Source organism: Aspergillus foveolatus, assembly GCF_047715535.1.
Source record: "Aspergillus foveolatus strain CBS 279.81 unplaced genomic scaffold BDW70scaffold_3, whole genome shotgun sequence".
NCBI lineage: Eukaryota > Fungi > Ascomycota > Eurotiomycetes > Eurotiales > Aspergillaceae > Aspergillus > Aspergillus foveolatus.
This window is the reverse complement of record NW_027396067.1, coordinates 553823-576890: the sequence shown is the minus strand read 5'-3', so window position 1 is coordinate 576890 and position 23068 is coordinate 553823. Positions and strand designations below refer to the sequence as shown.

Sequence of the window (23068 nt, the reverse complement as noted above, 5' to 3'; positions counted from 1 at the left end):
CCCGCGTACAGACCTTGGACTGTCGCCGAACAATATACCGCGAAGGGCTGCGGAAGAGGGGCGTAAGCACTACCTCTGAAGGCTGTACTCCGACTGCCTCGAGCCTTCTAGAATGTGAGCACAAGGTAACAGCTATTTCAGTAAGGAGTCAAAGCCAAGATGTTAAGGAAGGCTGTTAGACTAAGATGGGTGTCTTTGCAGAGAGGAACCAGTGCCGATGTTGCGCTTATCCATTGCCCAACAAGAAAAAGAAAAGAAAATCAAAATCTCCCTAACAAAGGCTGGGATGTTCGGCAAAAGATCTCAGCGATAAATCGACCGTTTATACTTCATGGAACAAAACGGAGGGACGATCGAAGACTCTCCTTCCAGCAGAATCAGTGATGGAGGAATGGGCAGATTAATGCTAAAAGAAGGTAGTGATAGATAAGCGCCCAATCAATACAGAGGGAAAGGAACCAGCCGGCATTGGCAAGCGCCGCTCAGCTCCGCAGGCTGGCTTTCTCTGTGCTGTCATGCTGCCTAAACTCACGCGCTTCTCTGGACCAGAACCTTCGCTTCGGGACAACAGGGAAGCTGGGGCATTAAATCTATCTCAATGGGCCCGTCTTTAGTGCCTGCTCATTCGCCTAAAAGAAGTTTAAAATCATTCTGCTTCATCAAAACGCTTCAGGAAGAAGTTCCATCGCTCTAATCACTTCATTCGATCTACGATCGACGGCTAGCGATGGATCCCGATCCAGACAACCGAGCGATAATACCAAAGGCAGATCATCTCTGCGTACTCGTTCATGGGTAGGAGCAGCTTCGCATGTCCGAATATGGCAATAAATAGCTAATAGGTGGAATTATCCTTTCTCTAACAGACTATGGGGTAATCCTTCACATATGGGCAGCATCGCTTCTGCCCTAAGAAAACGCTACGACGAAAAGCAACTACATATCCTCGTCGCTGAGTGCAACACCGGCAACCTCACATACGATGGTATCGAAGTGTGCGGAGAGCGACTTGCGCATGAGATCGAAGCCACGCTAAGCAAGCTAGAGGCTGACGGGCATAAGATGAGAAAACTCAGCGTGGTTGGCTACTCCCTGGGAGGCCTGATATCGCGGTACGCGATCGGGTTGCTGTATGCACGGGGTTGGCTTGACGATGACAAACTCGAACCCGTCAACTTCACGACCTTTGCGTCTCCGCATCTCGGAGCCCGGGCCCCGGTCAGGGGTGTCCAAAATCTGCTCTTCAACGGGTTGGGCTCGCGGACCATCTCGACTTCTGGGAAACAGATGTTCTTGGCCGATACGTTTCAGGATACAGGGAAGCCACTGCTCAGCGCTTTAGCGGACCCCAGCAGCATCTTCATGGAAGGGCTGAAGAGGTTCAAGAATCGGTGTGTCTATGGCAACGTGGTCAACGACCGCACCACAGCATTTTACACCACGATCTTCGCGAGCGAGGACCACTTCCGAGATCTGGAGAATACAACCATCAACTATGTCAAGGGGTATGAGCCGGTAGTCATCGACCCGGACGTTTACACGCTGCCAGCATCAGAGGATAAGAAGCGGCCCCCATTTCCGTTGCGAGCGTGGCAGAGCATCCGAACGTTTTTCAGCAAGCTGCCTTTCTGGCTCTTCTTCTGTCTCATTCTGTTGATCGCCATCCCAGTCTTCCTCGTCTATTCCGTCCGCGAGACATTTCGCAGCCGAGAACGCATTCGCCAGCACGAAGAGGGTCCTGGAAAATCTTTCAGTGGCTATCGTATGCCGCTTGGTCTGAGGAGGATACAGACGGCCATGGACGAGGTATTCGAGAATGCAGCGGCAAGACAGGGCCCTGACTATATCTCTCCAAACGTACCCGCCACAGACCTGGAGTCTCAGGCAGCTTCGCGCAATGGCAAAACTGGTGCAGCGGAAGATTCACAAGCTGCAGCTTCATCAGGAAACTCGACCGACGACGCAAACAAGGTAAAGAAAGTCAGGTGTGGAGAAAAACGACCCACCATAGCTCTTACCCCAGATCAATTCTCCATGATCAAGTCTCTGAACGCCGTCGGTTTCCGCAAGTACCCAGTATACATCCACAACCATGAGCACACCCACGCGGCGATCGTGGTTCGAGTGGATGATCCTGGCTACGCAGAGGGCCATACCGTGATCAAGCACTGGCTTGACCAAGAATTCGATCTATGACACAGCACAGCGTAATACTGCTTTCGTGACAGTTACGGCGCTTGTCCTGTACGTCGTACTGTATACTACCCAGCATCCACAATTCTTGCCCAGGTGGGACCTGGAGTGGAGGCCGGGGTACATGTACATGCCGCTAGACCCCGGACGATTCTAACCCGGTGAAAGATCATCCTCGACTGGCACCTGTCCGACAATACGAGAGAACCAAGGCGCCTTTCTGATGGGTTCGCTTTGCAGGTGAATCTTTTGGATCTCACTAAGGGGGTGGGAGAGGCGCACTCGTGGACGGAGGACGGATCCCCGCCCCGCTGCTAAGAGCCCCCGGCCTGTCGCATCAAATCCTAATCCTGGGTTTCTGGGCTGATTTAACGCATCACTCTTCCACATATCGCTTCATTTGCGCAAATTCCATTTGCATGGGAACCATTTTGAGTCATCTCCTGCTGGACAGCTGCAACGAAGATGCAACGCTTTCAGACTTGCCCCCACTCGTTTAGCCCTTCTCTGCTCTTATTATATACATACGGTCTGTACTAAATCAAACCGGTCCATAGACATTTTCATATTAATGTAATCTTTACTGCCTGTAAGATTCCGACCTACTCCACCAGCGTAGCATTCCCCCGCCCCAGCCCAGCAATCACATCCCCGCTGCGCATCTCTTCCCCACTGACGTCGTCGCACATGGCAGGGCATTTAGGCCAGGGCCAAGTCGGGACTTAAAGCAGGTGTCCAAGACGGGATAGTATAAAGATACTATTCGTATCGCTTGCCATTCTTAACGGACCAACCCAATCCCTGGCAGAGGGCTAGTTAACCCTGACTTCCGGCCTAAACGCGGGATTGCCATTTACATCCATCCCGTTTATATGGAGGGATCATCTTATATCGCCTCTGTTATAGCCCAGGGTCTTTTGAAGCGCCGGGCTGTAAGCCACCAAGCCACCGGCAGCAGTAAGGAACCAAATACAGCGCAGGATAGCCTATTCCTTCCTTGGGACTTATATCCCATCCAGTCTACTTTACTTACATACTGTGCTTGTCCTCTTTGGGATTATGCTTGCGTACCTCGGCTGAGCTGCAACCTCGCACGGAATACATGAATACAGTTACAGTCAGATTTGGAGTGGCGACTTGAGCTGTGTTCATTCAGCCTCATTTTTGTGCGTATTATAATCCAACCTGATTTTTACTGCGATTGGATAAGATGAGCGCCCGTTACGGAGTAACCCGGAGCGATATTCGCATCCTTGCCCTGCCTTCCAGATAGGTCGGCGGCTATGGGTAGCTGTAGCTGTGCCTCAGATTCCTTACCCCTACTGGCCGGATCCGGGAGCCGTTTTCCCCCTTCTTGCTGGTACCGAATGCTGATGCGGATGCGCTCCATTGACCTCGTTTGCGCGAAGTTACCCTACGGGACAGTATATCCTAACCTGTACGACATCGAAAATCAGGAGTGGCGCTTGTGGCGTCCGTGGCTGCTGGCAGAGCTGCTCAAGTGCTAAGGTGGGATCTGCACACGGTCGTCATAGTGCATTGCGGTGTATCTAAAGTTGGGTTGGCGGTATTGCGGATTGCAGCTCGGGCAAAGATGCTTTGTGGCGTTATGCCTAGGGATGTGCTGACATGGGTTGATTGGGACGTTTTGCGGATGTGACGGGACGGTGAACAGGAAGAATGCTTGCGCATGGTCTGTGCCATGCTAGTCGGTGACAATCTGTCTGTGCGCTGGTTTGCTTACGGTGACCGTAAGGCTTCAGAGCTATACGCCATACTTGCGGTGTCGGGCTTTGACTCATTGTACTAGGATTTTGGTAGTTGGAGACGGGGATCTATGCACCGTTCATTCTTCGTACTTTGTAGCGCTATCTAGATATGGAAAGGTACCGGATTCTATGAGGCACTCTATCCCAGTAGCGGATATGCAGGGCGAACGGGATGGTAAAGAAATGAATAGAACTGAAAAAAGGCAGGCATGAGGGGAATCTAGGAAATAGCATATAAACGCGAAGAGAAGAAGAGTAGATAGGAGCAAAGAGAAGAGAACAGAAGACCGAAAGATAGTAAAAAAATCATAAGCCTAAGCATAAGTTCTCCCGATAGCAAGATAGCAAGGATAGCCGTCCGATATCCAGCTCAGGCACAGACTTCCCCATATCGCTCAGGATATGGTTCGTTGTTACGAAGATCATCTGTCTTCAGACCAAGCTCACGGTTGATAGCGAACTTGACGGCATCGAGGACAGTTCCGCAGGTCTTCTTTGGCGGGTAGCGCGGAATAGTCCCCTCCTGGTAAACACCTGTCTTGACAAGGATGGAGAACCAGTCTGTGTCGCTAATCTCATTGAACTTATTTGTGCCGCGGATGTCGGACTCTGGGGTGTCGCCGACAAAGTAAACGGTCTTAGGGGGTTTGTTGATGCCGTGGAACTCCTTGCGCCACTGGCGGAGAAGACGTGTGGCGAACTCATAGGTGCCGAGCTGGGGCTTGCCGAAGGCGACTGTTGTCAGCTCCTTGCCGGTCACTGCCTTGTACAGAGCCTCAAGTGAAGCGCGAAGCGCACCCATGCCGATGCGGGAGTGCTGGTGCGAGGTGGACCAGACCACGTCGTTGTGGGAGAAGAAGACGGGCGGGCCCTCGTCGAAGTTCGAGGAGCGCTCAAGCATATTGCCATTCTTGCTCATCAGGCAGTCGAGAATGATCTGCTGGTCGCCGGCCCAGTCACGGCTGTCGGCGAAGACAAAAATTGCGTCGATTCGAAGTGCCTCAAGATCAAGCACCTTGGAGTTGTTGTATTCTTCTTCGGTCAACTTGCGGAATGGCGTGGTGTCGTGATGCGTTTTGATGAAATCTCCAGGAGTGACGACGTTCTTGAAGCCATAGCCTTCAGCCACAATTCGACATTTCTCGCCTTCACCACCGACAACGAGGACGGTGTCGTATTTCTGCGCCATTTCTTTCATTGGGGTATGTCCGCAAATGAACTGCCCCGGGGCGACCTCGAGCTCGAGCTGACGGCTGAGATCCAAGCATCGTTCTTCTTCAGTTTTCCCACCGCCATTCGTAACAAAAATGTATGGGCTGGAAGGGATCAGTAGACCATTCATGGAATGAATGGAGGAAACTTACACTTTGACGCCGTACGGGTTATCCCCGTTGATATACTTCATAGCCTCAATAGCAGCAGGAATGGGCTTTCCTCCTCGAATGAGGACACCGTCAATGTCAAAAGCCAGGGCGAACTCATCTGTCGTGGTGGTAGAAGCAGGGATGAGCGGCGAGGTAGCTGGGGATGCAGCCAAAGGACTCTCCGCCGAAGCGGTTGAAGAGGTGTCACTCTCCATACGCTGTTTGGCCATTTCCATTTCCACGGCCAAGTCCGCCGGCTGGCTCGAGGCCATTAGGTGCTTGGGCGGCACAAGCACATTTGGGCCGGTGAAAAGGTCTGCACGTTCAGCTGCATTGTTAGACAGGCGACGATACCGGTTGCCATTCGAGATGGCGTCGGTATAGCTTTGTTGACTGTATACAGACATGCTGGGTTGTGCGGGGACGCGAGGAAGTAGCCAGGTGGAGCTAGTCTCCAGTAGTGGGTAATGCGTCTCAATAATATAGAGAAGAGTGATCTTATTAGATTAGCTAGCTTCCGGCTGAAGCTCTAAGTATATAAGGCCCTCGATCTAGCAAGACGGATGTTGGACGGATGTTGGACGGATAAAGATCGAGAACAGTAGAGAACGATGGTGAGAAAGACGAGGAACCTGATGCCGGACGCAGGGTATATATATAGTGGGATTGAGATGGCAGAGAAGCGTAACCCAGCGAGATGCAGCCTCCCCTGGTCTTGTCGGGCTCGTCATCGACATTGTATGGAACAATGCAACCTGGTGGGTTCCATCAACTTACTCGATCTCAGTGGTCTTTGTTCCTGCTCCACCCAGTTAAAACTTTAGTTATTTTTGCGTCCGTTGGCAAACGGCGCACAGAGTATAGTGGGATACAGTGGGTATGTCATGGCAGATAAACCATGGAGAGAGCAGATGGGCCGGGGGTTGCGTGAGTGGACTAGGCGGTCATTTTGGCCTATGAGGTTCGACGGCCGGCGGTGGGCCCCTTTGAGCGGGCGTAAATCGGAGAGCAGAAATCCCCAGTGTTCATACTGGATGTAATGTCAAGTACCTCGGAGGAGAACTAGTGTCTGATGGGTGGTGGCTGCAGCGGAAGATGGTTGGCGTTGATATTATGAGTAGGAGTAGACTGGAGGTAAAGCTGGACACTGTATTAAGAAAGCGGAGGGAAAGATAAGATCAATACGGAGTACCGCCACGTAAAACGCCTCGAAACGCTGCTTTAGCTGCAAACGCCTCCCTATGCGCCTAAGTTCATGGTGTCTTACATCAGTCTAACAAGATAATTTCGGTCAAATCAAAAAAAGGTCGGGACTCCTAAATTGCCAAAATCCCTCGCCAGGGGCACGATTCGCGTTTGTCGTTTCGACCTCGTCGCAGCTCGCTGACATCGTCCTTTACCCATGACATCATAATAGTGGGCCCGCCGTTTTATCAGAAGCCAATGGCATTGCTGGACTCTACTTGCCATACGGGTTTACTGAACAACCTCGTGTAATCTATTGTATTACAGGACTGGATAATGTACTGTGTATACCAACAGATGCTATAGCAGCCACCCGGCTGAGCTAGGCTATACCATCACTGCTAAGATCTAACCCCCTTTGACGTTAACAACCAAGTAAAAAGAGGCTGAATGTTTAATCATCAGCCACCACGCGAAATAAAATAGGATCTGCGATCCATCCCAAGGTTGATTGGACCATACCAAGGGAACCGACTTCACCCTCTAGTCTCTGAGATACTACATTCGTATCTCCATGCATGCACCAGGCTCTAGCTGCAGTTCTCCCAGTGCTAGGTCAGAGGATTTCGCTAGTAGTGCTACCACCTCTGTAAGCACGACTCGTACCAGTCGGAGAAGGTAGCTTTCAGTACGCTTGAAACATGCTGCCTCGACGCTGGAGCGAATAAGGTAAGAAAAGCCGAGTATGTAAGTGGTTGCTTTTTGACTTTGCACTCAGAGTCAGAATGTCGACTACTAAGGGAGCATGCATGTGAATTCGAGCTCCAGGACCACCAATTACCCATAGAATGTGTGATAGTTGTCTGTGATGGGAAGACTCGAAGACTGGAAGTCCCAGAGATGCCCGCACGTTCCCAAGGTTAAACCCGCCAGGTTATGCCACGGCTGGAAAGCTCGGGTTGGGCCGGGCCTGAGAGAGTCCAAGGATTGGATGGATGGTGCAAGGAACGAACGTTGGTGTGAGTGTCTGAAGATGTGTCTTAAGGTTGGTTCAATGTAATGCGGCTGAGGTTTCTGGTTCTTCCCTTCTTAGGCTGGCTGATATGGAGTGATTTTTCAGTTTTTATAGACTTGAATTCATTGTAATGGAATATGTACTCCGGAGTAGACTGCGACTGCTATCATTATAGAGGAGCGGTTATGTTCACTGACTCTTATGGTTACTTTGAGGCAACCAGAATGAGCTGAATCATACTGTGCTTGCTAGATTTATGCTGACTTGGAATCTAGCTAAGCTAAGAAGGTAGGTTATGTAGCAGCTGCACGAGGTTACTGATATGTTGGGAACATTATTTTGAATGATATTCTAAGAGAATAGCCAACGCCAGTCCAGGGCTAACGATCATAAACGCTTGTTTTGAAGAGCAAGAGAGTTAACAGCGCCAAGGAGCCAGACATGCAAGTCTTAATAGATGTACATGAGAAAGGTAAAGTTGATTACGGTAGGACATTCAGCCGTCATTCCACCTGAAGAATCAAATCTTCGCCTCTCCGCGACGGTGTGAGGTTCCGCTCTGGAGGTAGCGGCTTCTTCTTAGGCATCCCGAGCTGCCCCTTTGGGGTATACTTCTTGTAGTTGGGTGAACTTCTAGGCGCTGGCAGAATGTATGCAGAGGCGGAAGAGGGCTCATCCTTTGGCTCAAACCAAAAGTCATCTGGAGAGTATGGAACAGTGACCTCGCTGTCTTTGGGCGACGGCAACGGTTTGCCGCGACGTATTTGGACGCGCTTGATGTCGTCTTGCCGGACAATCCGAGGTCGAGAAACGATCTCTTGGGGAGGATGCGGTGGACCAGGTGGGCCAGGAAGGGGGCGAGGGCCAGGACCTGATGATTTTGTGGTTGAAATATATCTCGCCGTCGATGACTTTCCATGATTTGAGCTCTCTCCCGTGGGATTCTGCATTTCACGCAGCGATGTCCTTATTTCCCTCACAGGGGTAAGTGGGCGGAAGCCCCCAGAGTTGCGGGATGCTCGACGGGATTCTGAGCTGGAACTGCTATCGCCAAAGCCAAATTCAAATTGATACCCTGGATAATCGCTGACTGAATTCCGATTCGCTCCGGCACCGCGAGCTGTACTAGGATCTTGAGATTGGGGTTGATGCTGAGGTTGGATCACTTTAGCTCCGACGAAACCAGCGTTGGAGTTTTTCCAGTAGTTATCAAGGTCGTCGTCGTAATCTACTCGATTATGACCGGACGGGTACAGGGACGTCCCATGTACAGCGGCTTGCCGAGACGGCTGGGCTTGCTCGTTGGCACTTGGGTTTACGGGTCTCTTCTCGCGCTTGGATCCCTTCCAGGGCGGTGTTAAACCCGGGCCTTCAAAGCCATACATCATTGCACGTGGGTTAGCAGGTAACCCTGCCATCAGATGTCTATTTTGTCCTCTCGCGTTTCCTGGCGCTAGACCAGATTGCTGGAGTGGAGGACTGGGCAGCCTTCTTGGTCTTGCTGGTCTTGCGTGGTTTTCTTCAAATACATTTGCCCCGCTGGAAGGTCTGACCTTCTTCTGCTGACTCCACCGTAATGGCCGTGGGTAGAGTGTCGGCTTGTCTGGGAGCAAATCGGATACCGTCCTAGACGAGACTGTAGACTCCGCATCAAAATCGAGATTGGAGGTAGACTGAAAACCCGCCCTGTCTGCGTTCTTCGTTGACATACGGCCGTACTCGTAGTCTTCTTCGGGCTGGGTGACGACGACCGCTGGATGCTGAGCTGGGTCATGATACTCAGCCTCCGCCGGCGGGACGAGCCTGACACTCTCAGAATCTGTACCAAACAACTTCTTAGGAGATGGTCGAGGCCCCATCGGAGGCCGTTTCGGGGGGAAGCTGAAATCCGGAGGCTCAGTCATGTGCCCGCCAATCTCAAAGAATTCACGATCCTGGGCCTTGCGCCTAATCTTCCTGCAACAGAAGAAAATTATGACCCCAATGATGAAAAAACCAGCGATCCCAGAAGCAACGGAGACGCCAATGACGGCACCAGAGTTGAGATTGCTGCCTTGGCCCGGCTCATTGGATGCTTCGCTAGGTGTTGCGCTAGGTGATGAACCCGTCGTCGTCGCTGTGGGCTTGTCTGTTTCCGTCTTAGGATGCTCTGTGCTCTCAGAGCTGGACGTGTGGCTTTGTGATGTCGTCAGTGACGTTGACGTGTTGGCTGTTTCTGTTGACAAGGGGCGTATTGTCGTAGGAGTATCCGTGGTCTCCGGCCCTGTTGCAATGACAGTGGTAGGTCCCGCCGTAGATGTAGGGTTAGCAGGCGACGTTATCGTAGCGACAATTGTAGGATGAGTCCGCGGTAATGCTCCAGGTACGTTCTCGCATATACTGTAGGTATCAAAACTCAAAGCCACTTCCATGGAGCACTTGGAAAGACTGCATCGCAAGCCCGCCTCTCCCAGTGTATAGCCGCTAGTTGTTTCTGTCGTGCACAGATAATTCAAGTCGCACCCTTCAGAACAAGCGCCTCTCGGATATTCGGTGCTTATGAAATCCTCAAGGCATTGTGAAGCACATTTTGGCAGTAAATCAAGTAGGGATACGGTCGTCGTGGTCGTGCTTTGCGTGAGATATACGAGGACAAGGGCTGCTGTAAGTACCCATTGAGAGGCATATGGTAACATGGTGCGGTAGCCTGTTAGTGATGCCCAGTTAGCTTTTCAACACCCAACCCACCAGACCGTACAGATAAGAGGGACACGGATCAAAGACTGCACATACCCTAATTCTTGAGCTACTGAGGAGCTCGTTCCGTTCAGTCATTAGTACGTCTCGTAAGTCATTCTAGGTTGTCGAGGCAGAGTGGAAGATGAGACAAGTGGAATCCAGATAGAAGCACATGAGAATTGCCAGAAGGCTGGCAACAGAATAGGAGTAAGACATCATCATGAAGGTTCACGGCGGCTACAGCCATCCTGCCTGCTGTCATTGGAACATAACTCCTTTAGACTCGCTGGCGACTGACTGACCTGTAGATCCGTTCGAATCATCTGAAACAGGGCGCTATGGATCGCGTACGCGCCGTGATGAAACGCCCTTAAAGCATGCGCTGGGGTATACGTAGTTGCAAGTCAGGGCGCCTGGGTTTGTGTAAGCGCTTTTTTTTGGAAGTGAAAGTCGCCGCTGCCCTGAAGATTTCCTGAAATAGGCGCCGAGGTTGGCGCCGGCCCTGCACGATGAAGCAATCAGCCCGCTGCCAGCAGATCTAGTCAGCGCTTGAACCAAAGTTGTATAATACTCACGTTAATTCCCTAGATTTATCAAATTCATCCTGGACGGATAAAGAAGGTAAATATGAAGTCGTTCTACAAACCGCCGCGAAATCTACGATTTTACGGTAAGCATTCCACCTCGTTTAGAACCGCGCACGAAATGCTAGCTGAAGCCTGAAGCCTGAAGAAGCCACGATCAACCAATGACCTCAAACGGAAAGATAGTAAGGAATGATTATCGATTAATGAGTTATTCAACATAGAACATAACAGAGCCCAGAAGCAGCATGAGCTGGTATCATAAAAATAGACGCACGGAACCGACATAACAGTGACTATAGTCCAGCAATCCATCAACCAAGCGGATCATCAGCATGCGACTTTCGTTATAGGAATCAGAGACTGCGAAAGGATGGGGACGCCAAAGAGGGAACAAGGTAGTAAACAGCTCAGCCCTTGGCCCGGAGCTTCGCGGAAGCTAAATGACAAAAAGAGTATCGCATGTCATGCTTCGTCTTTCGCGAAACGGTGTTAATAAGCGATGGATTGACGTCGCAAGTGCAACGGTCGATACAAGGCGCTCTAATGTTTGAATATAATGTAGCTATGAAAATGGTTAGTTGCGACTCGTAAGTATCATTGCGGGCTACCCACATGGCGTGGATGATACCAGGGATCCAACCCAAGATCGTCAAACAGATGTTGATGAGGAAATCAGCACCGCATCCTCGCTCAAGGAAGACTCCAAGAGGAGGAAGAATGAAGGCGAAGATGAGCTTGCAAATATCACTAGGAGCAAAATCGGTCAGTAAGGGAGGTTTGCGACTCAAAAAAACTCGGCCGGACTGAAGAAACCGAGAGAAAAGCCCAAACGACATCATGACGGCGACCTGCGGTCGCGCGCGGAGAAAACCAGGGCGGTTTCGGCAACTTACGAGGCAGTGAAAGGCATTTTGAGCTAGTTGATGGTAGGAACCAGTAGTAATGGATTGAAGCGATAGAAGATGTTTTCAATCAACGATTGTTGGGTGTTGAGACAGATCAGGAGAAATTAATGACGGAAAGATGGATTGGGCGGGAGCGACGAGCGGTTTCTTAAATAATGAGTCTCTGAGAGCGGGGGCGCAGTCAGCTAGCTAGAGAATAGTGGCTTGAGCGATAATCATTTGCAGAAATCATTCCTTTCAAACGATGAGCATCAGCGTTGAACTGGAAATGCAATGCCTGGTCTCGGCAGAGTTTGCTACGTCATACTGGCGCCGCTGTGGCTCATGACTGTCGCGCATTCCTTATGATTGGTCTTTCCGCTCTACTACTGAGACGGGTTGTCGATGTCATTCTAATTTTCTGGCTGATCTCCATGGTCTGCCGTTTTTACTACGTACCCCAGCCAGGAACTCGACTGCTGTAACTTGAATTTGTCCGGCCGTCCCTATGGTCCATCTTCTATCCAGTAAAACTATAAATTCGGGACTGTAGATCTCATTTTTGCAGGGCCTAATTCTGCTGCCTAGATGCGGATGCACTAGTAACCGCCTGACTGCAATCACCAGAGTGACGGTTGCCAACGTTCCAAAGTGGAGTGAGCTTGATCCTTTTAGATAGGGAAAGTCTCTGCTCAACCCTGTCTTCAGATGCTCGCGGCTGCTCCGGAGCGTCGCCAGCCCTACAGCCCCATATCTGTCTATCTCAGCCACGTTCTGGATCTCGAACGTCCTAAGACGAATGATATCATCGGGCATGGGTTAATTTTAGCAGTCTGCGCATCGATATGGGTATTGCACTCCAGACCACCAGTAGATTCAAGCATAAAACAAGGTGCCTAGTGCAGGTTTCATGGCAGCGGCAAGGTTTGTCTTAATAATATCTACAGTATTGATGGAACATGAGATTGCCTTTATCGTAATTGTAGTATCATTTCTACGGGTATATGATGATGTAATTATATAAAATGCCGATATCAACGTACAGACTATCTCAACCGACCAACAGCTGAAGGGATGTAGATTTATATTTTTATTACCAGTGGGGAAATGCGCTATGTAGCAAAATTACTTCTTTTCCAAGAAGATGGAGACTCCAGACACCAAGTCGTAAGAAAAAGATGTACATGAAGCTCCAATAGCTTGAGTTCCGATGTGGGTGTTCCTGAGGCTTGGCGGCGAAGCGGCGCGAAAAGCTCCCCAAACCTTTGACCCAAAAATTCGCCCTCTTCTTCAACCACGTAGGCAACTCCCTTTTTCTGCAGAACACTAAACGATTACTGTTCTTAGAGCCAATGCTTCCATGTCGGTAACACTTGGTGTCTCCCTGCGCTGTATGCCAGCGCGGCTGGCTGCCAGGCTAGACCTCGTTCGTCTGGAGCTGGGTTGGAATCGTGGCACCGTCTGTTCACAGGCGCATTATTCTAGGCGCAGATGGGCTGGAACAAAGACGACTGAAGCCACAGATCGGCGATCGGCTTGTACATGGCTAACTACGACGCCTGAGCAGCTGGTAATGGTTACTACCACCGCATCGTGATCTTTACTGAACGTTCAAGTCTTCAGAAGACATTCTTTCCAGTTTTCCTACCGAATTATCCCGGTCAACACTGGATTATATCCCTGTTCTCCTCTTTACCCCCGCTTTCGCCCACTGGGCCGATGCACAAGGCACGTTCTTCGAGCAATGTCTCAGCCGATTATACCAGAAGACCTCGGACGGTCTACCACAATTGCCTATCCATGCCATTTGTGCCATAATTGATCGCCTTCCATACTATGCACGAGAGCATAATGCGTTTGGTGAGTCTGAGGGGGTATCAATCATACTCGCTAGACGAGATGATATTCAGGGCAAAGCCGCTACACCTCGTCAAATCCGCTTGGCGGAGACTGAAGAACCAACGCTGCTCTTCTCGTTTCGGGAGGACATCCGGGACCAGTCCTTACGCCAGCCCTTCCACGAGATTGGACTGCGACTCGCAAATACAATCTTCTTAAACGGAAAAGAAAACACACTATTTGGGACGCGGTGGGCTTATGATACTTCTTCAAGAAGACTCAAGCTGGAAAAATTGGTCGACCTGTCTACGTGCTCGGTCATGATGACGCCCAACAGTATTCGCAGCTCACTAGATCTCCCACTGTACCCTATTGGAGAGCGCCGCAAGGTTATATCTAGCATGGGAAACATCCTCCGTCAGGTAACAAAACATGCCGACGGCAAATCGGACGAATCAATGCCGGCTTCGTCCGAGTTGGAGAAGGTGCTTCCTCGGTATATCTCAGAAAATGACATTGCCGATCGAAGGGTCACTGTTTGGGCTTTGATTGAAAAAACGGAGAAAAGCCCGTACGCAAAATCAAACCATTCGCCAAGTAGTCTTGCAGAGGCAATCCAGAACGGCGCCAAACTTCATCGTGTTATGAGCGGCGGAGGAGGATGGGGGAAAAAACAGGGGCTTCTGTCACTTGACCCGGAAATGAGCTTTGGAGAGCTTCGTGAGGAGGACATAAAACCTCTGCATCAACTCCTTTCAATGGATAAGGTAGACTCAGCATACGAGGCTGCCCGCCCCCCGGAGCTGCCGATGTTCCTGCAAGATCTGTCAAAGCTGTCGCAGGCCGCGGAGCCGGGAGACTACGTTCAGTTTTTTGCCTCTGTCGCAGAGCGGGAGCTATACGCTGACAATAGCATTAGCACGTGCGAATCCTCAGGAAACACCGTTTCATGCTGCTTCGGCGTGATGTCGGACGCAGATATGTTGTCGAGCCACACAGTGGGCCATAAGAACTTGACGGTTGTGCCAAACCATTTTGGCGCACTCTCCGAGAAAGCCATCACGTACCTGCAGCCTCTGGCTGAAGCCAAGCTAGATACGTTTGAAACTCATACGAAGGTCGACGTTCCTGGATCGCGTCTCGCTTTGATACTCGAGTAAAGCCTTGCTGTACCAACTTGATAGCAGTCAAACTATGTCATGCGTACGCGATAGTGAATTATAGTGTTACAGGAATTTAAAACCCAAGAATCTACGTACTCATTCCTTTTAGTAGGCTGACCTTTACCTACTGTAAGTTCACTTTAAAGCCACTGCCAAGCCCTGTCACGTGGCTGCACGGGAGGTGCTTCAGCCTCTCCGAAGCAACCAGCGTGTTCGCCTCCAACCTTCAGATCCGACCTCCATCGTTAGGCTTCACACACCATCGTAACGCGTCTCTGCAGTGATCACCTGCCTTACATCCAAGTCTCCCGTTTGCTCTCATTGTTTCGAGCTCAGATCCGCTTTCTCCGGCTTTCTTCCGCATCAAAATGGCCTCTGAGCTTTGGTACGTAATCATCACAAAGCTTCTCCTTTCCGACATGCCTTAACAGCTGTGTCTGCTCTCGACGATAAATTGAAATTTGAATCGCTTTTAATTTCATCAGCTAACCTTTCTTTCGTATAGTCCCGTCTATGCGGTGAGTAGTTTGTCACCTATCCCAGCCACTATCGACCCCTAGTATCTCGGTTTCTGTCGGCCCAATCCGAGTTGTTCAGTCTATGGAATGGACTTGATAGCTGATAATCTTCTTCAGCCATTCTTTGGCTCCCTTGGCTGCACTTCAGCCATTGTTTTCACTTGCTTTGGAGCTGCCTATGGAACCGCTAAAGCGGGTGTCGGTGTCTGCTCCATGGGTGTCCTCCGCCCCGACCTGATTGTTAAAAGTACGTTAAAACCCGACATTCCAACGAAGCATAACGCTGAATGAGCTTATTAGACATCGTTCCCGTCGTTATGGCTGGTATTATCGGTATCTACGGGCTGGTCGTGTCCGTCCTTATCGCAAACAACCTCGGTCAGAAGGTTCCCCTCTACACAGCGCTTGTCCAGCTGGGAGCTGGTCTTGCGGTCGGTCTTGCTGGTTTGGCTGCTGGGTGTGTATACAGGCTACTAGATTCGCATTCATGAAGCTAACCCTCAAAACTAAGTTTCGCCATTGGTATCGTCGGTGACGCTGGTGTCCGCGGAACAGCTCAACAGCCAAGACTCTACGTCGGAATGATTCTTATTCTCATTTTCGCTGAAGTTCTGGGTGAGTAATAGACCGGGGTAGTGTCCCATAACGAGTTATATTAATCTTGGTTCTCTTCTGTTGCAGGTCTTTACGGTCTCATCGTTGCCCTTCTCATGAACTCCCGCGCCACCCTCGAGGCCAGCTGCTAGGAATTTGAAGCACGCCCTATGCCTTTGACGCCACTAGCGCACGTCAGCAGGCCTATCGGTTGGTGGTTTTGTATACGGAGCATTTAAGCACCCGAACTCAGACTCGTGAACGTACCTTATATGACATTCGGTTGCGCTTAACCTGGAGGGTCTCCCTCCGAGTTCAGACTTGCAACATCTTGATTGGGGAATGGTGAAGCCGTTGGATTTCTACACCTGGCAATTATACCATCACGCCTAGCCTGCATACTTGTAGGCTAGATCAAAGTGGGAAGCTTATCGTAGATACATTGCATGATTTGCGGAAACTGTACTTTATGGAGTTGCTTGCTATGGTCCTAGAAGATCTGGTCTTTACTCGCATTGCTTCTAAGTGTTATGTCCTTCCTAGCTATAGTACCTGGCTTATGTATGCGGTCAATTTCTTATCCTTCTCCATCTTCCATTCCGCGATTTGTAAGCTGTTTTGGTCTATCCTGGCCCTGTTGGGCGTTACCACCGCATTATTTCCCAAACTGCGTCCTGCTGAAGGTTTGGCTGATCATTCTCTCAATCGTGGCCCCCTGGTTTAGCCGTGAGAGTTAACTGCATCGACTACAGTCCAATTCGGATCATGCTACGCAACATACTAGTTATATTACTCTGGATAGTCGGCGATATTGAGATATTTAGTAAGATGAACGCAGTCATTTAGATTTGCCACTCATCTCATACCACTCTCGACGATGCCCTGTTTCATAATCTGGCTGATTTGAGAGGTGATGACGAGAAATATTGGTATGGTTCCCAGTCCTGATCGAGAAACGAGCATCCGAAAACTTTTAAACCATGGAGATGGAGTGGACATCAAGCTTAATGATCATTCTGATGTTCAGAGGGGTAATGAATGTTATACTCATATATATCATATCTGGGCTGAAACAACAATCCGCAGGTGGACTTTGAAGACTTTTATTTACGCTCCTAATGCATGCAGTGATTGGCGGTTATTCTGGGATTGTCAGTAGTTCTTGACGCTGGAGCCGACGTTAATGCTCGCGACTATTCCAGCGACACCCTTGTCGCAAACGGCCATAAGTCGCGGGCATGTCGTAATACTGGCAACATTGCTTGCTGCAGGTACTGATGCACATGTCCTAATTATGGCATAGGATGACGTTCGGGTATGCAGCGTATAACGGACTAATTGAGATTGTAAGGTCAGTGCTAGCAAAGGGGGATGTGTTAGCCATTGTATATCACCACGGTTTTTACCATGTCCCTACTTGGAGCTGCTCAGGGAAGCGCCATAAGAATCGACCGCAGAGGTATGGTTCAGGATTAAGGCGGGCACTGATATCATCTGCCCTCTGGGAACCGAGGTGGGAAGGGAACAGGGAAGAATAGTAAATCTCTAATTACTTAGCGGCCATGTCTGAGAAGGAACTATGAAGCAAAGCCCAATGATCACAGCAGCAAAAAAGTCAACATTGTCTATGGCGCGCGATGCTGGAGAGATGCAATAAATACACGAGAGGAGACGCAGAGAACGGAGTGGATATAACCAATGATTTCAAGGATACAACGTTCTATTGATAGGTAGAAAAAATAAAATGAAAATGAACTCGTTTGGAGAGGTTAGATATAGGAGCCGGATGAACAAGTGAAGACACAGTTACAACCAGGTACCAAGGCACGTAATAAGCGAAATAGTAGATGCAGGTTGACCCAATTAGGCCTTGTCGAGCTTTCGCCTCAGTGTTCTCGTGCGGCGCAGCAGCTTCTTAAACTTGTGATTCTTCATCTTGCGAATACGTCGTCGTCGTGTGCTGAGCGCCTGCATGGTTCCAGGGTTGCGCAAGCGCTCAATGTAGGTGGTCTGGGAGCCCTGAGGAACGTCGATGACGGCATCAATCCCCTCAGCGCTAGGAGCCTCCATGGTCCTGGCTTGGACGAACGGAGTGGTGTGAGCTTCAAAGGTCTTGCTGCCGTCGGAGAGTGTGGACTCTTGAATGGTAAGGACAGCGGAGTAGCTCGACGTTTCCTGGCGCTGCTCAGCCTCCGCCGAGGCTACGTAAGGGGTCGGCGGTGGTGGAGGGTTGAATGGGCGGAGACGCTTGGTCATTTCCTCCACAGACATCTTCAACTCAGTCATGTCCAGGCCATCGAGCTGGTTGCTCTCCATCTCAAACGCGTTCATTATTCCGTCGTTCTCGGCGAGATGGTGCGCGGCATGTTCCATCGAGTTAACTGCAGATGATAGGGTGAATATCACATCGTCCGACGAGTTTTTAGAAGGCTGCTTGGTGAATATCGAGTCGAACGCTTCGGGGGTGGAGGGTGGAGGAACTGTCGTGGAGACGGAGATTGGTCGGTGGATAGAAAAGAATGATGCGAGTTGAACATCTGAGAAACCACGCCGTCAGAGGATTTATCATACCAGATATAGCTATAAAGATTGCTCCGCTTACCGTGTGGCTGCAAATGTTGCGTCGAGGGAACACTGGGAAGGTTCGAAAAAGCATTCGGCTGGTTGGACCTGGAGCCGTTGCGGCCACTGCCACTGCCATCCTTGCCCCGGCGTCTAGGGGACTTACCCTGCTTCTCTCCGGCGGAGCTGACGTCTTTCGCGGGCGCTTGAGACGAAGCGTCGACCTTTCTGGAGCCGTCGCTCGGCTTAGAGGATGAAGAAGAGTAACGGCGTTGACGTACGATGCCAGCAGATGATGTAGCCAGGCCCTGGGTAGACGAGCGGCAGATGCCAGCCACTGGCGCTACTGGTGCCCAAGCCGCGCGGCGTAATGAGGACGACAGCATATTTGAGCCTTAAACAGGTAGAAGACGATGTTGCCTTGGAACAAAGATGAGCTCAATGAGGCGAAATCCAAGTTGAGCCGATCATGCGGAACGCGGAACGGATTAGGTAAGTCCCGATGAATGCCTCAGGCGCTAATAGAAAACACCATCGAGTACGACTACTAGGTACTAGGAAGACTTCGCGGATTTTCCAGGTGATATAGTTAAATTACACGATGAGGAATAATAAAAAAAGCACAAGTGGTATCTGAACGCATCAGTTAAGTCCAAAACGGTTCTAGTTCGCGAGGACCGCAATCGTGGGCTTTCCACCGCATATCACCTCGACTTCTCTTTGCGGCGCAATGCAGAGAGCCATCTTTGTGCCGAGAGGAGAGAAGAACAGAAGGTTCCCTGAAGGTATATCTTGCAAAAGTGGTAGGTTTGCAAGGAAAAAAAAAAAAGGCAAAATGAGAGGAAAAGGCTCTTGGAAAGAGAGAAGTGAAGACATATCAAAAACATTCGTAAAATGTCAGATTTTCTGACAGAGAGGTGAATGGCTCGTATCAATCGGCATTATATAGGAAGTGTACCCGATCGTAGAACTGAAATGCGAGAAATTTTGAAGCAAGGCAGGCTTCTACCGCCGAATGAACAAGATGCAAATATAGCAAAGGCTACAAAGCCTCAACTTATAAAGCATAAGAAACAAGAACATATATAATTAGGCCCAACAGGCCAAAGATGTGCAAATCGGAGGCAAAACGCTCAGAGAATGCAACGCGTAAACGTATATCAATGCAAAGGGAATCTCGTGGCCGCCGAAAACCTCGTGAAAATTCGAAGACAGTCGTTCGATAGAAGGTCGCTTAGAGTATGAGCGTGTGGAGATTCTTCTGGATAATCATATCCTGTACAGAGTCCATGGTTGCCTTCAACAAGGTTGTATCCGTGGCGTTGGTGTAGTGGATATAGATTTCTCGCTCCGGAATCCGGTTGATACCTCGGAAGCGATCAGCGAAGTATTTTGCTGCCGCATCAAAGTCGGTGTTCGAGTCGCTGTAGTCGGGAAAGTGCTTTGAGATGGGGGATATCGCGAGCTTGTCTTTGAAGAGGTCAATCTTGTTGAGGAATAAGATAATGGGCTTTCGTTTGAACCATTCGCCGTTCACCAATGACTCGAAAAGCATCATTGCTTCATGCATTTGGTTCTGGTATGCCAATTAATCGACCGGCTCACCCAAGAAAGAAAGTGCCACTTACAGCATTCTGGTCCTCAACCAGACATTGGTCGTATCCGGACAATGCAACCATGAAGAGTAAGCACTGGACACCCTCGAAGCAATGAATCCATTTCTTTCGCTCCGAGCGCTGTCCTCCAACGTCCATCATCCGGAAGTTCATCTGGCCTAGCTCAAATAGTGTTTCTGTGATACCGGTTGTTCGCAAACGTGCCTGTAACATATCCTGATTGTCCGGAAGCCAGCCGGACTCGAATAATCGGTCGAGCGAATGGAAGAAGCTACATAATCATCAGTAAGGTTGGAAACGAAGGAACAGCTCATCGCCGAGCTTACTAATTCAGGTTGTCGTGGAGAGCGAACTCATGGCCCTTCGAGACAGCCTTCTGAACTCCGCCATCTTTCCACATTTCATTCATTGCATCGCGAACTCGAAGATCGGAAAATGCCTCCTCCACACCCACATCAGGCTCTAGATTGTCCACGAATTCCGCTAGAGACTGAATTGCGTGGTACAAATTAGCTTTAGCATACAAATGATCACGAGGCAGGTACTATTACTGACTCTTGTGCCTTCTTGTTCGAAATCGATATTCTCCGTTCGCATAATGTCCAGAAGAACTTTGAAAGCAACCACAATGTTTGAATAGATCACTGCTCGTGTCTGGCGGCGCTCATCTTCTGGGAAACCTCCCGAGTGGATGATGCGCATTTGCTTAATGATGGTTGATTTCCCCGATTCACCAGCACCTGGTATAGCGATAAGCATGTTTGTAGCGGTTATTCAACTTTGTACGTACCAAGAAGCAGAATCTTGATCGTCCGATCCATCACTTTCTTATCGTTCTTCAGGCTCTTTTCTATCCTCGCATTTCGCTGGATAGCCTCTTTGTCATCCCCCGCTTCGAGTTGCTTTGAGCTCATACAACCCATGGCGAATAGTTGCGCGAATAATCAGGAATTCCAGGAATCTATGTACTCAAAAATGGAAAGTCCGTTAGTTTGAAACTCAAAAGCAGATGCGGACTTAAAACTTCAACACCATTGCTAACAGTCGCCGAAATGAATCAGGGGTGTCCTCAAACCGCGGCGAGACACCATAAGAAGAGGAGCGAAAGGGTAATGCACCATACGCTGGTCCGAAAACTGAAATTTAACGTCTAGCTTCTTGCCCTTGTATGGGGTAATCAAGGAAGACGCGGCCAGAAAAAGCAAAAACACCTACCACTTGAACAGAAGGCAAAGAAACCAATGGGGATTATTTCAACGCGGTTGCAAGCGCTAACCAGAAGGCATACGAGTAAAGCCCCTCTTAGAAGCCCTGGCACACCAAGCAAGCAATGATCTGGACTAGCCTTTCGTTGCCCGCGCGCAAAATCCTATAACCTCCGATTCTGATTATAGCTTTGTAATCGAGCGCCTAAGAGAACCCTCACGATTCGGGGGGCGGTGCCGCGGTTTCCAGCTCGGTATGACAGTTATAATAACAGATGCGGACTGCTAGACGCGAATAGCGGCGCTATCAAGTAAACCGTCGGTAGCAGTGAAGTGCCAGTCAGACGTCGAGGGTGATTGCGGACCTTTCGAGGGTGAGATGAGTATTTGAAATCCTCTAGGGAAATGGAAACGGCGATCCTAAGACGAAATCCAGGGAGCCTGTTGGCAATGATCGACTCCGTCGCCGTGTTTCGAGCTTCCTCAGGTGACGTTGCTGACCGTTATGTCGAACGGTATGCCAGCGTGTAAGCGAGAGCTGAAAGGAGGAAAGGGGAATTAATTAGAGCCGAGTAAAATTGAGAGAAGGGCGTCCAGGTACAAGGCGACAAGGAACGGATAAGTTTGGAAGGAAGGGACGGAAGGAGAGACAGGTTCTAGAAAGAATTGTCGAAGATTCGCTGCAGGAGGCAGGAAGAAGAATGGGGTTTGTGAGGGCGTCGTGCAATTCGTTAGTTATATTGATGCGTCCGATCGAGGAGGGGGATTCATCGCCCTAGTAAGCCAACAGCACTAGGAGCTGATGGGAGGAGCTAACCTCGTTGCCGGTGGATTCACCTCCTGCAGTTTGTGGTTCTGGGGCCGGCCTTAAGAAAGCTAAATGATGATGATCAAAAATAAAAATAAAACCAGTCAGAGGAACAATCGTCCAGGAACAAGAACAGTCTGCGCAGTTGGCCGAAATGGCCGAGGGAAGCAGCCGATGGAGGCGATGGCCTGCTAGCTCTCCCTTAGTCCGTGCGTGCTACTCAGCTAGCCTGACAGCTAAATAGTGGCCTACCGCTTTGGTGCTAGAACTGCCCCAATCCTCATGAATGGTTCGGCTCTCGATCCTACACCCGCGCTGGGTCCTCGACGAATTCCAGATGACAGCTTGGTTGACGTTCATCATTTGCAACGCGGACAACATCGAATTAAAAGTAGGAAGCAAAAGTTTTCCCTGCATGACCCAGTTCTCAGTTTTGACAATTGACAATTTCGACCGCAAATCAAGCACAGACAACCGTCTCGACCTCTCCAGACACGGCCATGCAATGCGGGACGAACGGTAAGAATGGATCCCCAAATCCCTTCCAGTCTCCCAGTTTGACCTCTTAGCGCTGCATTCTCTCTAGACCACTCCACCCAAAACATACCGCTGATGAGCCCATACCGACCTTCAACTTTCTGGAGTATGGTAACACTAAGGTCTCTGAGATCCCAGAACTCAGTTAAAGACAAAGTGAAGCCTGCTCCAAGTGCTGAGACCTCAGAAGACCGAAAGAGCGACCTAGCCTGCGTTCACGGACCAACGCCATTATGCCAAGGAACGCAATGCCACGAGGTCTGGCGCCAGCGACTCGGCGGATCTCGCATGCACAGATCGGCAAATATTTTGCTTGCAACGAGCCAGGAGAAAGCATGCTGTTCCAGAATGTTTTTCTTGAGATATATCAACTGAGGGCTTCATCGAAGTGACTTTCTAAAACTGTTCGAAAGTCGAAATCGAGGGCAAAACTAGTGTTTGCTTCTCTCTGATCTGAATGCTACCACTTTCTTCCCTTCAACCTGAAGAATACTTCATCAAGATCAAACGA

At 49.9% G+C, this 23068-nt stretch overlaps 9 protein-coding genes across 9 annotated transcripts; 4 read left to right on the top strand and 5 right to left on the bottom strand.

Annotated features, from left to right (window-relative positions):
• The first annotated feature begins 496 nt into the window (after positions 1 to 496).
• On the top strand, positions 497 to 2787 carry BDW70DRAFT_127746 (lipase ROG1 family protein). The gene is made up of 2 exons (XM_073735315.1): positions 497 to 795; positions 867 to 2787. The coding sequence occupies exons 1-2, from the start codon at positions 728 to 730 to the stop codon at positions 2194 to 2196; spliced, it is 1398 nt and encodes a 465-aa protein (XP_073600254.1). The 5' UTR covers positions 497 to 727; the 3' UTR covers positions 2197 to 2787.
• A 1235-nt stretch (positions 2788 to 4022) lies between these two features.
• Positions 4023 to 6460, bottom strand: BDW70DRAFT_127744 (phosphatidyl synthase). Its single transcript, XM_073735314.1, has 2 exons — positions 5327 to 6460; positions 4023 to 5278 (listed from the first exon to the last, which is right to left on the bottom strand). The coding sequence occupies exons 1-2, from the start codon at positions 5731 to 5733 to the stop codon at positions 4333 to 4335; spliced, it is 1353 nt and encodes a 450-aa protein (XP_073600253.1). The 5' UTR covers positions 5734 to 6460; the 3' UTR covers positions 4023 to 4332.
• Positions 6461 to 7854: 1394 nt separating this feature from the next.
• Positions 7855 to 10201, bottom strand: BDW70DRAFT_168746 (uncharacterized protein; the record flags this gene model as incomplete). The annotated part of the gene is made up of 1 exon (XM_073742541.1): positions 7855 to 10201. One exon carries the CDS (start codon positions 10199 to 10201, stop codon positions 8030 to 8032), a length of 2172 nt encoding a protein of 723 aa, XP_073600252.1. The 3' UTR covers positions 7855 to 8029.
• A 749-nt stretch (positions 10202 to 10950) lies between these two features.
• Positions 10951 to 11993, bottom strand: BDW70DRAFT_127736 (YqaE/Pmp3 family membrane protein). The gene is made up of 3 exons (XM_073735313.1): positions 11725 to 11993; positions 11444 to 11578; positions 10951 to 11393 (listed from the first exon to the last, which is right to left on the bottom strand). Exons 1-3 carry the CDS (start codon positions 11739 to 11741, stop codon positions 11372 to 11374), a joined length of 174 nt encoding a protein of 57 aa, XP_073600251.1. The 5' UTR covers positions 11742 to 11993; the 3' UTR covers positions 10951 to 11371.
• Positions 11994 to 13028: 1035 nt separating this feature from the next.
• On the top strand, positions 13029 to 14731 carry BDW70DRAFT_127734 (uncharacterized protein). The gene is made up of 2 exons (XM_073735312.1): positions 13029 to 13285; positions 13332 to 14731. Exons 1-2 carry the CDS (start codon positions 13076 to 13078, stop codon positions 14712 to 14714), a joined length of 1593 nt encoding a protein of 530 aa, XP_073600250.1. The 5' UTR covers positions 13029 to 13075; the 3' UTR covers positions 14715 to 14731.
• Positions 14732 to 14961: 230 nt separating this feature from the next.
• On the top strand, positions 14962 to 16140 carry BDW70DRAFT_64156 (H(+)-transporting V0 sector ATPase subunit c). The gene is made up of 6 exons (XM_073744452.1): positions 14962 to 15102; positions 15223 to 15235; positions 15353 to 15482; positions 15536 to 15692; positions 15747 to 15850; positions 15917 to 16140. Exons 1-6 carry the CDS (start codon positions 15086 to 15088, stop codon positions 15979 to 15981), a joined length of 486 nt encoding a protein of 161 aa, XP_073600249.1. The 5' UTR covers positions 14962 to 15085; the 3' UTR covers positions 15982 to 16140.
• BDW70DRAFT_127730 (uncharacterized protein) lies at positions 15830 to 16765 on the top strand. Its single transcript, XM_073735311.1, has one exon. It carries the CDS (start codon positions 16299 to 16301, stop codon positions 16551 to 16553), a length of 255 nt encoding a protein of 84 aa, XP_073600248.1. The 5' UTR covers positions 15830 to 16298; the 3' UTR covers positions 16554 to 16765.
• Positions 16766 to 17141: 376 nt separating this feature from the next.
• Positions 17142 to 18811, bottom strand: BDW70DRAFT_127729 (mitochondrial 37S ribosomal protein mS38). The gene is made up of 2 exons (XM_073735310.1): positions 18432 to 18811; positions 17142 to 18366 (listed from the first exon to the last, which is right to left on the bottom strand). The coding sequence occupies exons 1-2, from the start codon at positions 18775 to 18777 to the stop codon at positions 17693 to 17695; spliced, it is 1020 nt and encodes a 339-aa protein (XP_073600247.1). The 5' UTR covers positions 18778 to 18811; the 3' UTR covers positions 17142 to 17692.
• An 814-nt stretch (positions 18812 to 19625) lies between these two features.
• Positions 19626 to 20930, bottom strand: BDW70DRAFT_147116 (guanine nucleotide-binding protein subunit alpha; the record flags this gene model as incomplete). Its single annotated transcript, XM_073738671.1, has 5 exons — positions 19626 to 19967; positions 20020 to 20278; positions 20334 to 20497; positions 20563 to 20747; positions 20798 to 20930. The coding sequence occupies 5 exons, from the start codon at positions 20928 to 20930 to the stop codon at positions 19626 to 19628; spliced, it is 1083 nt and encodes a 360-aa protein (XP_073600246.1).
• Positions 20931 to 23068: the final 2138 nt, after the last annotated feature.

Excerpts from the sequence above, each read along its gene's own strand:
- BDW70DRAFT_127746 (XM_073735315.1), top strand. The coding sequence starts at position 728 with ATGGATCCCGATCCAGACAACCGAGCGATAATACCAAAGGCAGATCAT. Across the intron at positions 796-866 it reads CTCTGCGTACTCGTTCATGG|ACTATGGGGTAATCCTTCAC; the intron begins GTAGGAGCAGCT and ends TTTCTCTAACAG.
- BDW70DRAFT_127744 (XM_073735314.1), bottom strand. The coding sequence starts at position 5,733 with ATGTCTGTATACAGTCAACAAAGCTATACCGACGCCATCTCGAATGGC. Across the intron at positions 5,279-5,326 it reads AACCCGTACGGCGTCAAAGT|CCCATACATTTTTGTTACGA; the intron begins GTAAGTTTCCTC and ends GATCCCTTCCAG.
- BDW70DRAFT_127736 (XM_073735313.1), bottom strand. Across the intron at positions 11,394-11,443 it reads CCTGGTATCATCCACGCCAT|CTACATTATATTCAAACATT; the intron begins GTGGGTAGCCCG and ends CCATTTTCATAG.
- BDW70DRAFT_127734 (XM_073735312.1), top strand. The coding sequence starts at position 13,076 with ATGTCGGTAACACTTGGTGTCTCCCTGCGCTGTATGCCAGCGCGGCTG. Across the intron at positions 13,286-13,331 it reads CTACGACGCCTGAGCAGCTG|TCTTCAGAAGACATTCTTTC; the intron begins GTAATGGTTACT and ends TGAACGTTCAAG.
- BDW70DRAFT_64156 (XM_073744452.1), top strand. Across the intron at positions 15,483-15,535 it reads CCCCGACCTGATTGTTAAAA|ACATCGTTCCCGTCGTTATG; the intron begins GTACGTTAAAAC and ends TGAGCTTATTAG. Across the intron at positions 15,851-15,916 it reads CATTTTCGCTGAAGTTCTGG|GTCTTTACGGTCTCATCGTT; the intron begins GTGAGTAATAGA and ends CTTCTGTTGCAG.
- BDW70DRAFT_127730 (XM_073735311.1), top strand. The coding sequence starts at position 16,299 with ATGGAGTTGCTTGCTATGGTCCTAGAAGATCTGGTCTTTACTCGCATT.
- BDW70DRAFT_127729 (XM_073735310.1), bottom strand. The coding sequence starts at position 18,777 with ATGCTGTCGTCCTCATTACGCCGCGCGGCTTGGGCACCAGTAGCGCCA. Across the intron at positions 18,367-18,431 it reads GCAACATTTGCAGCCACACG|ATGTTCAACTCGCATCATTC; the intron begins GTAAGCGGAGCA and ends GTGGTTTCTCAG.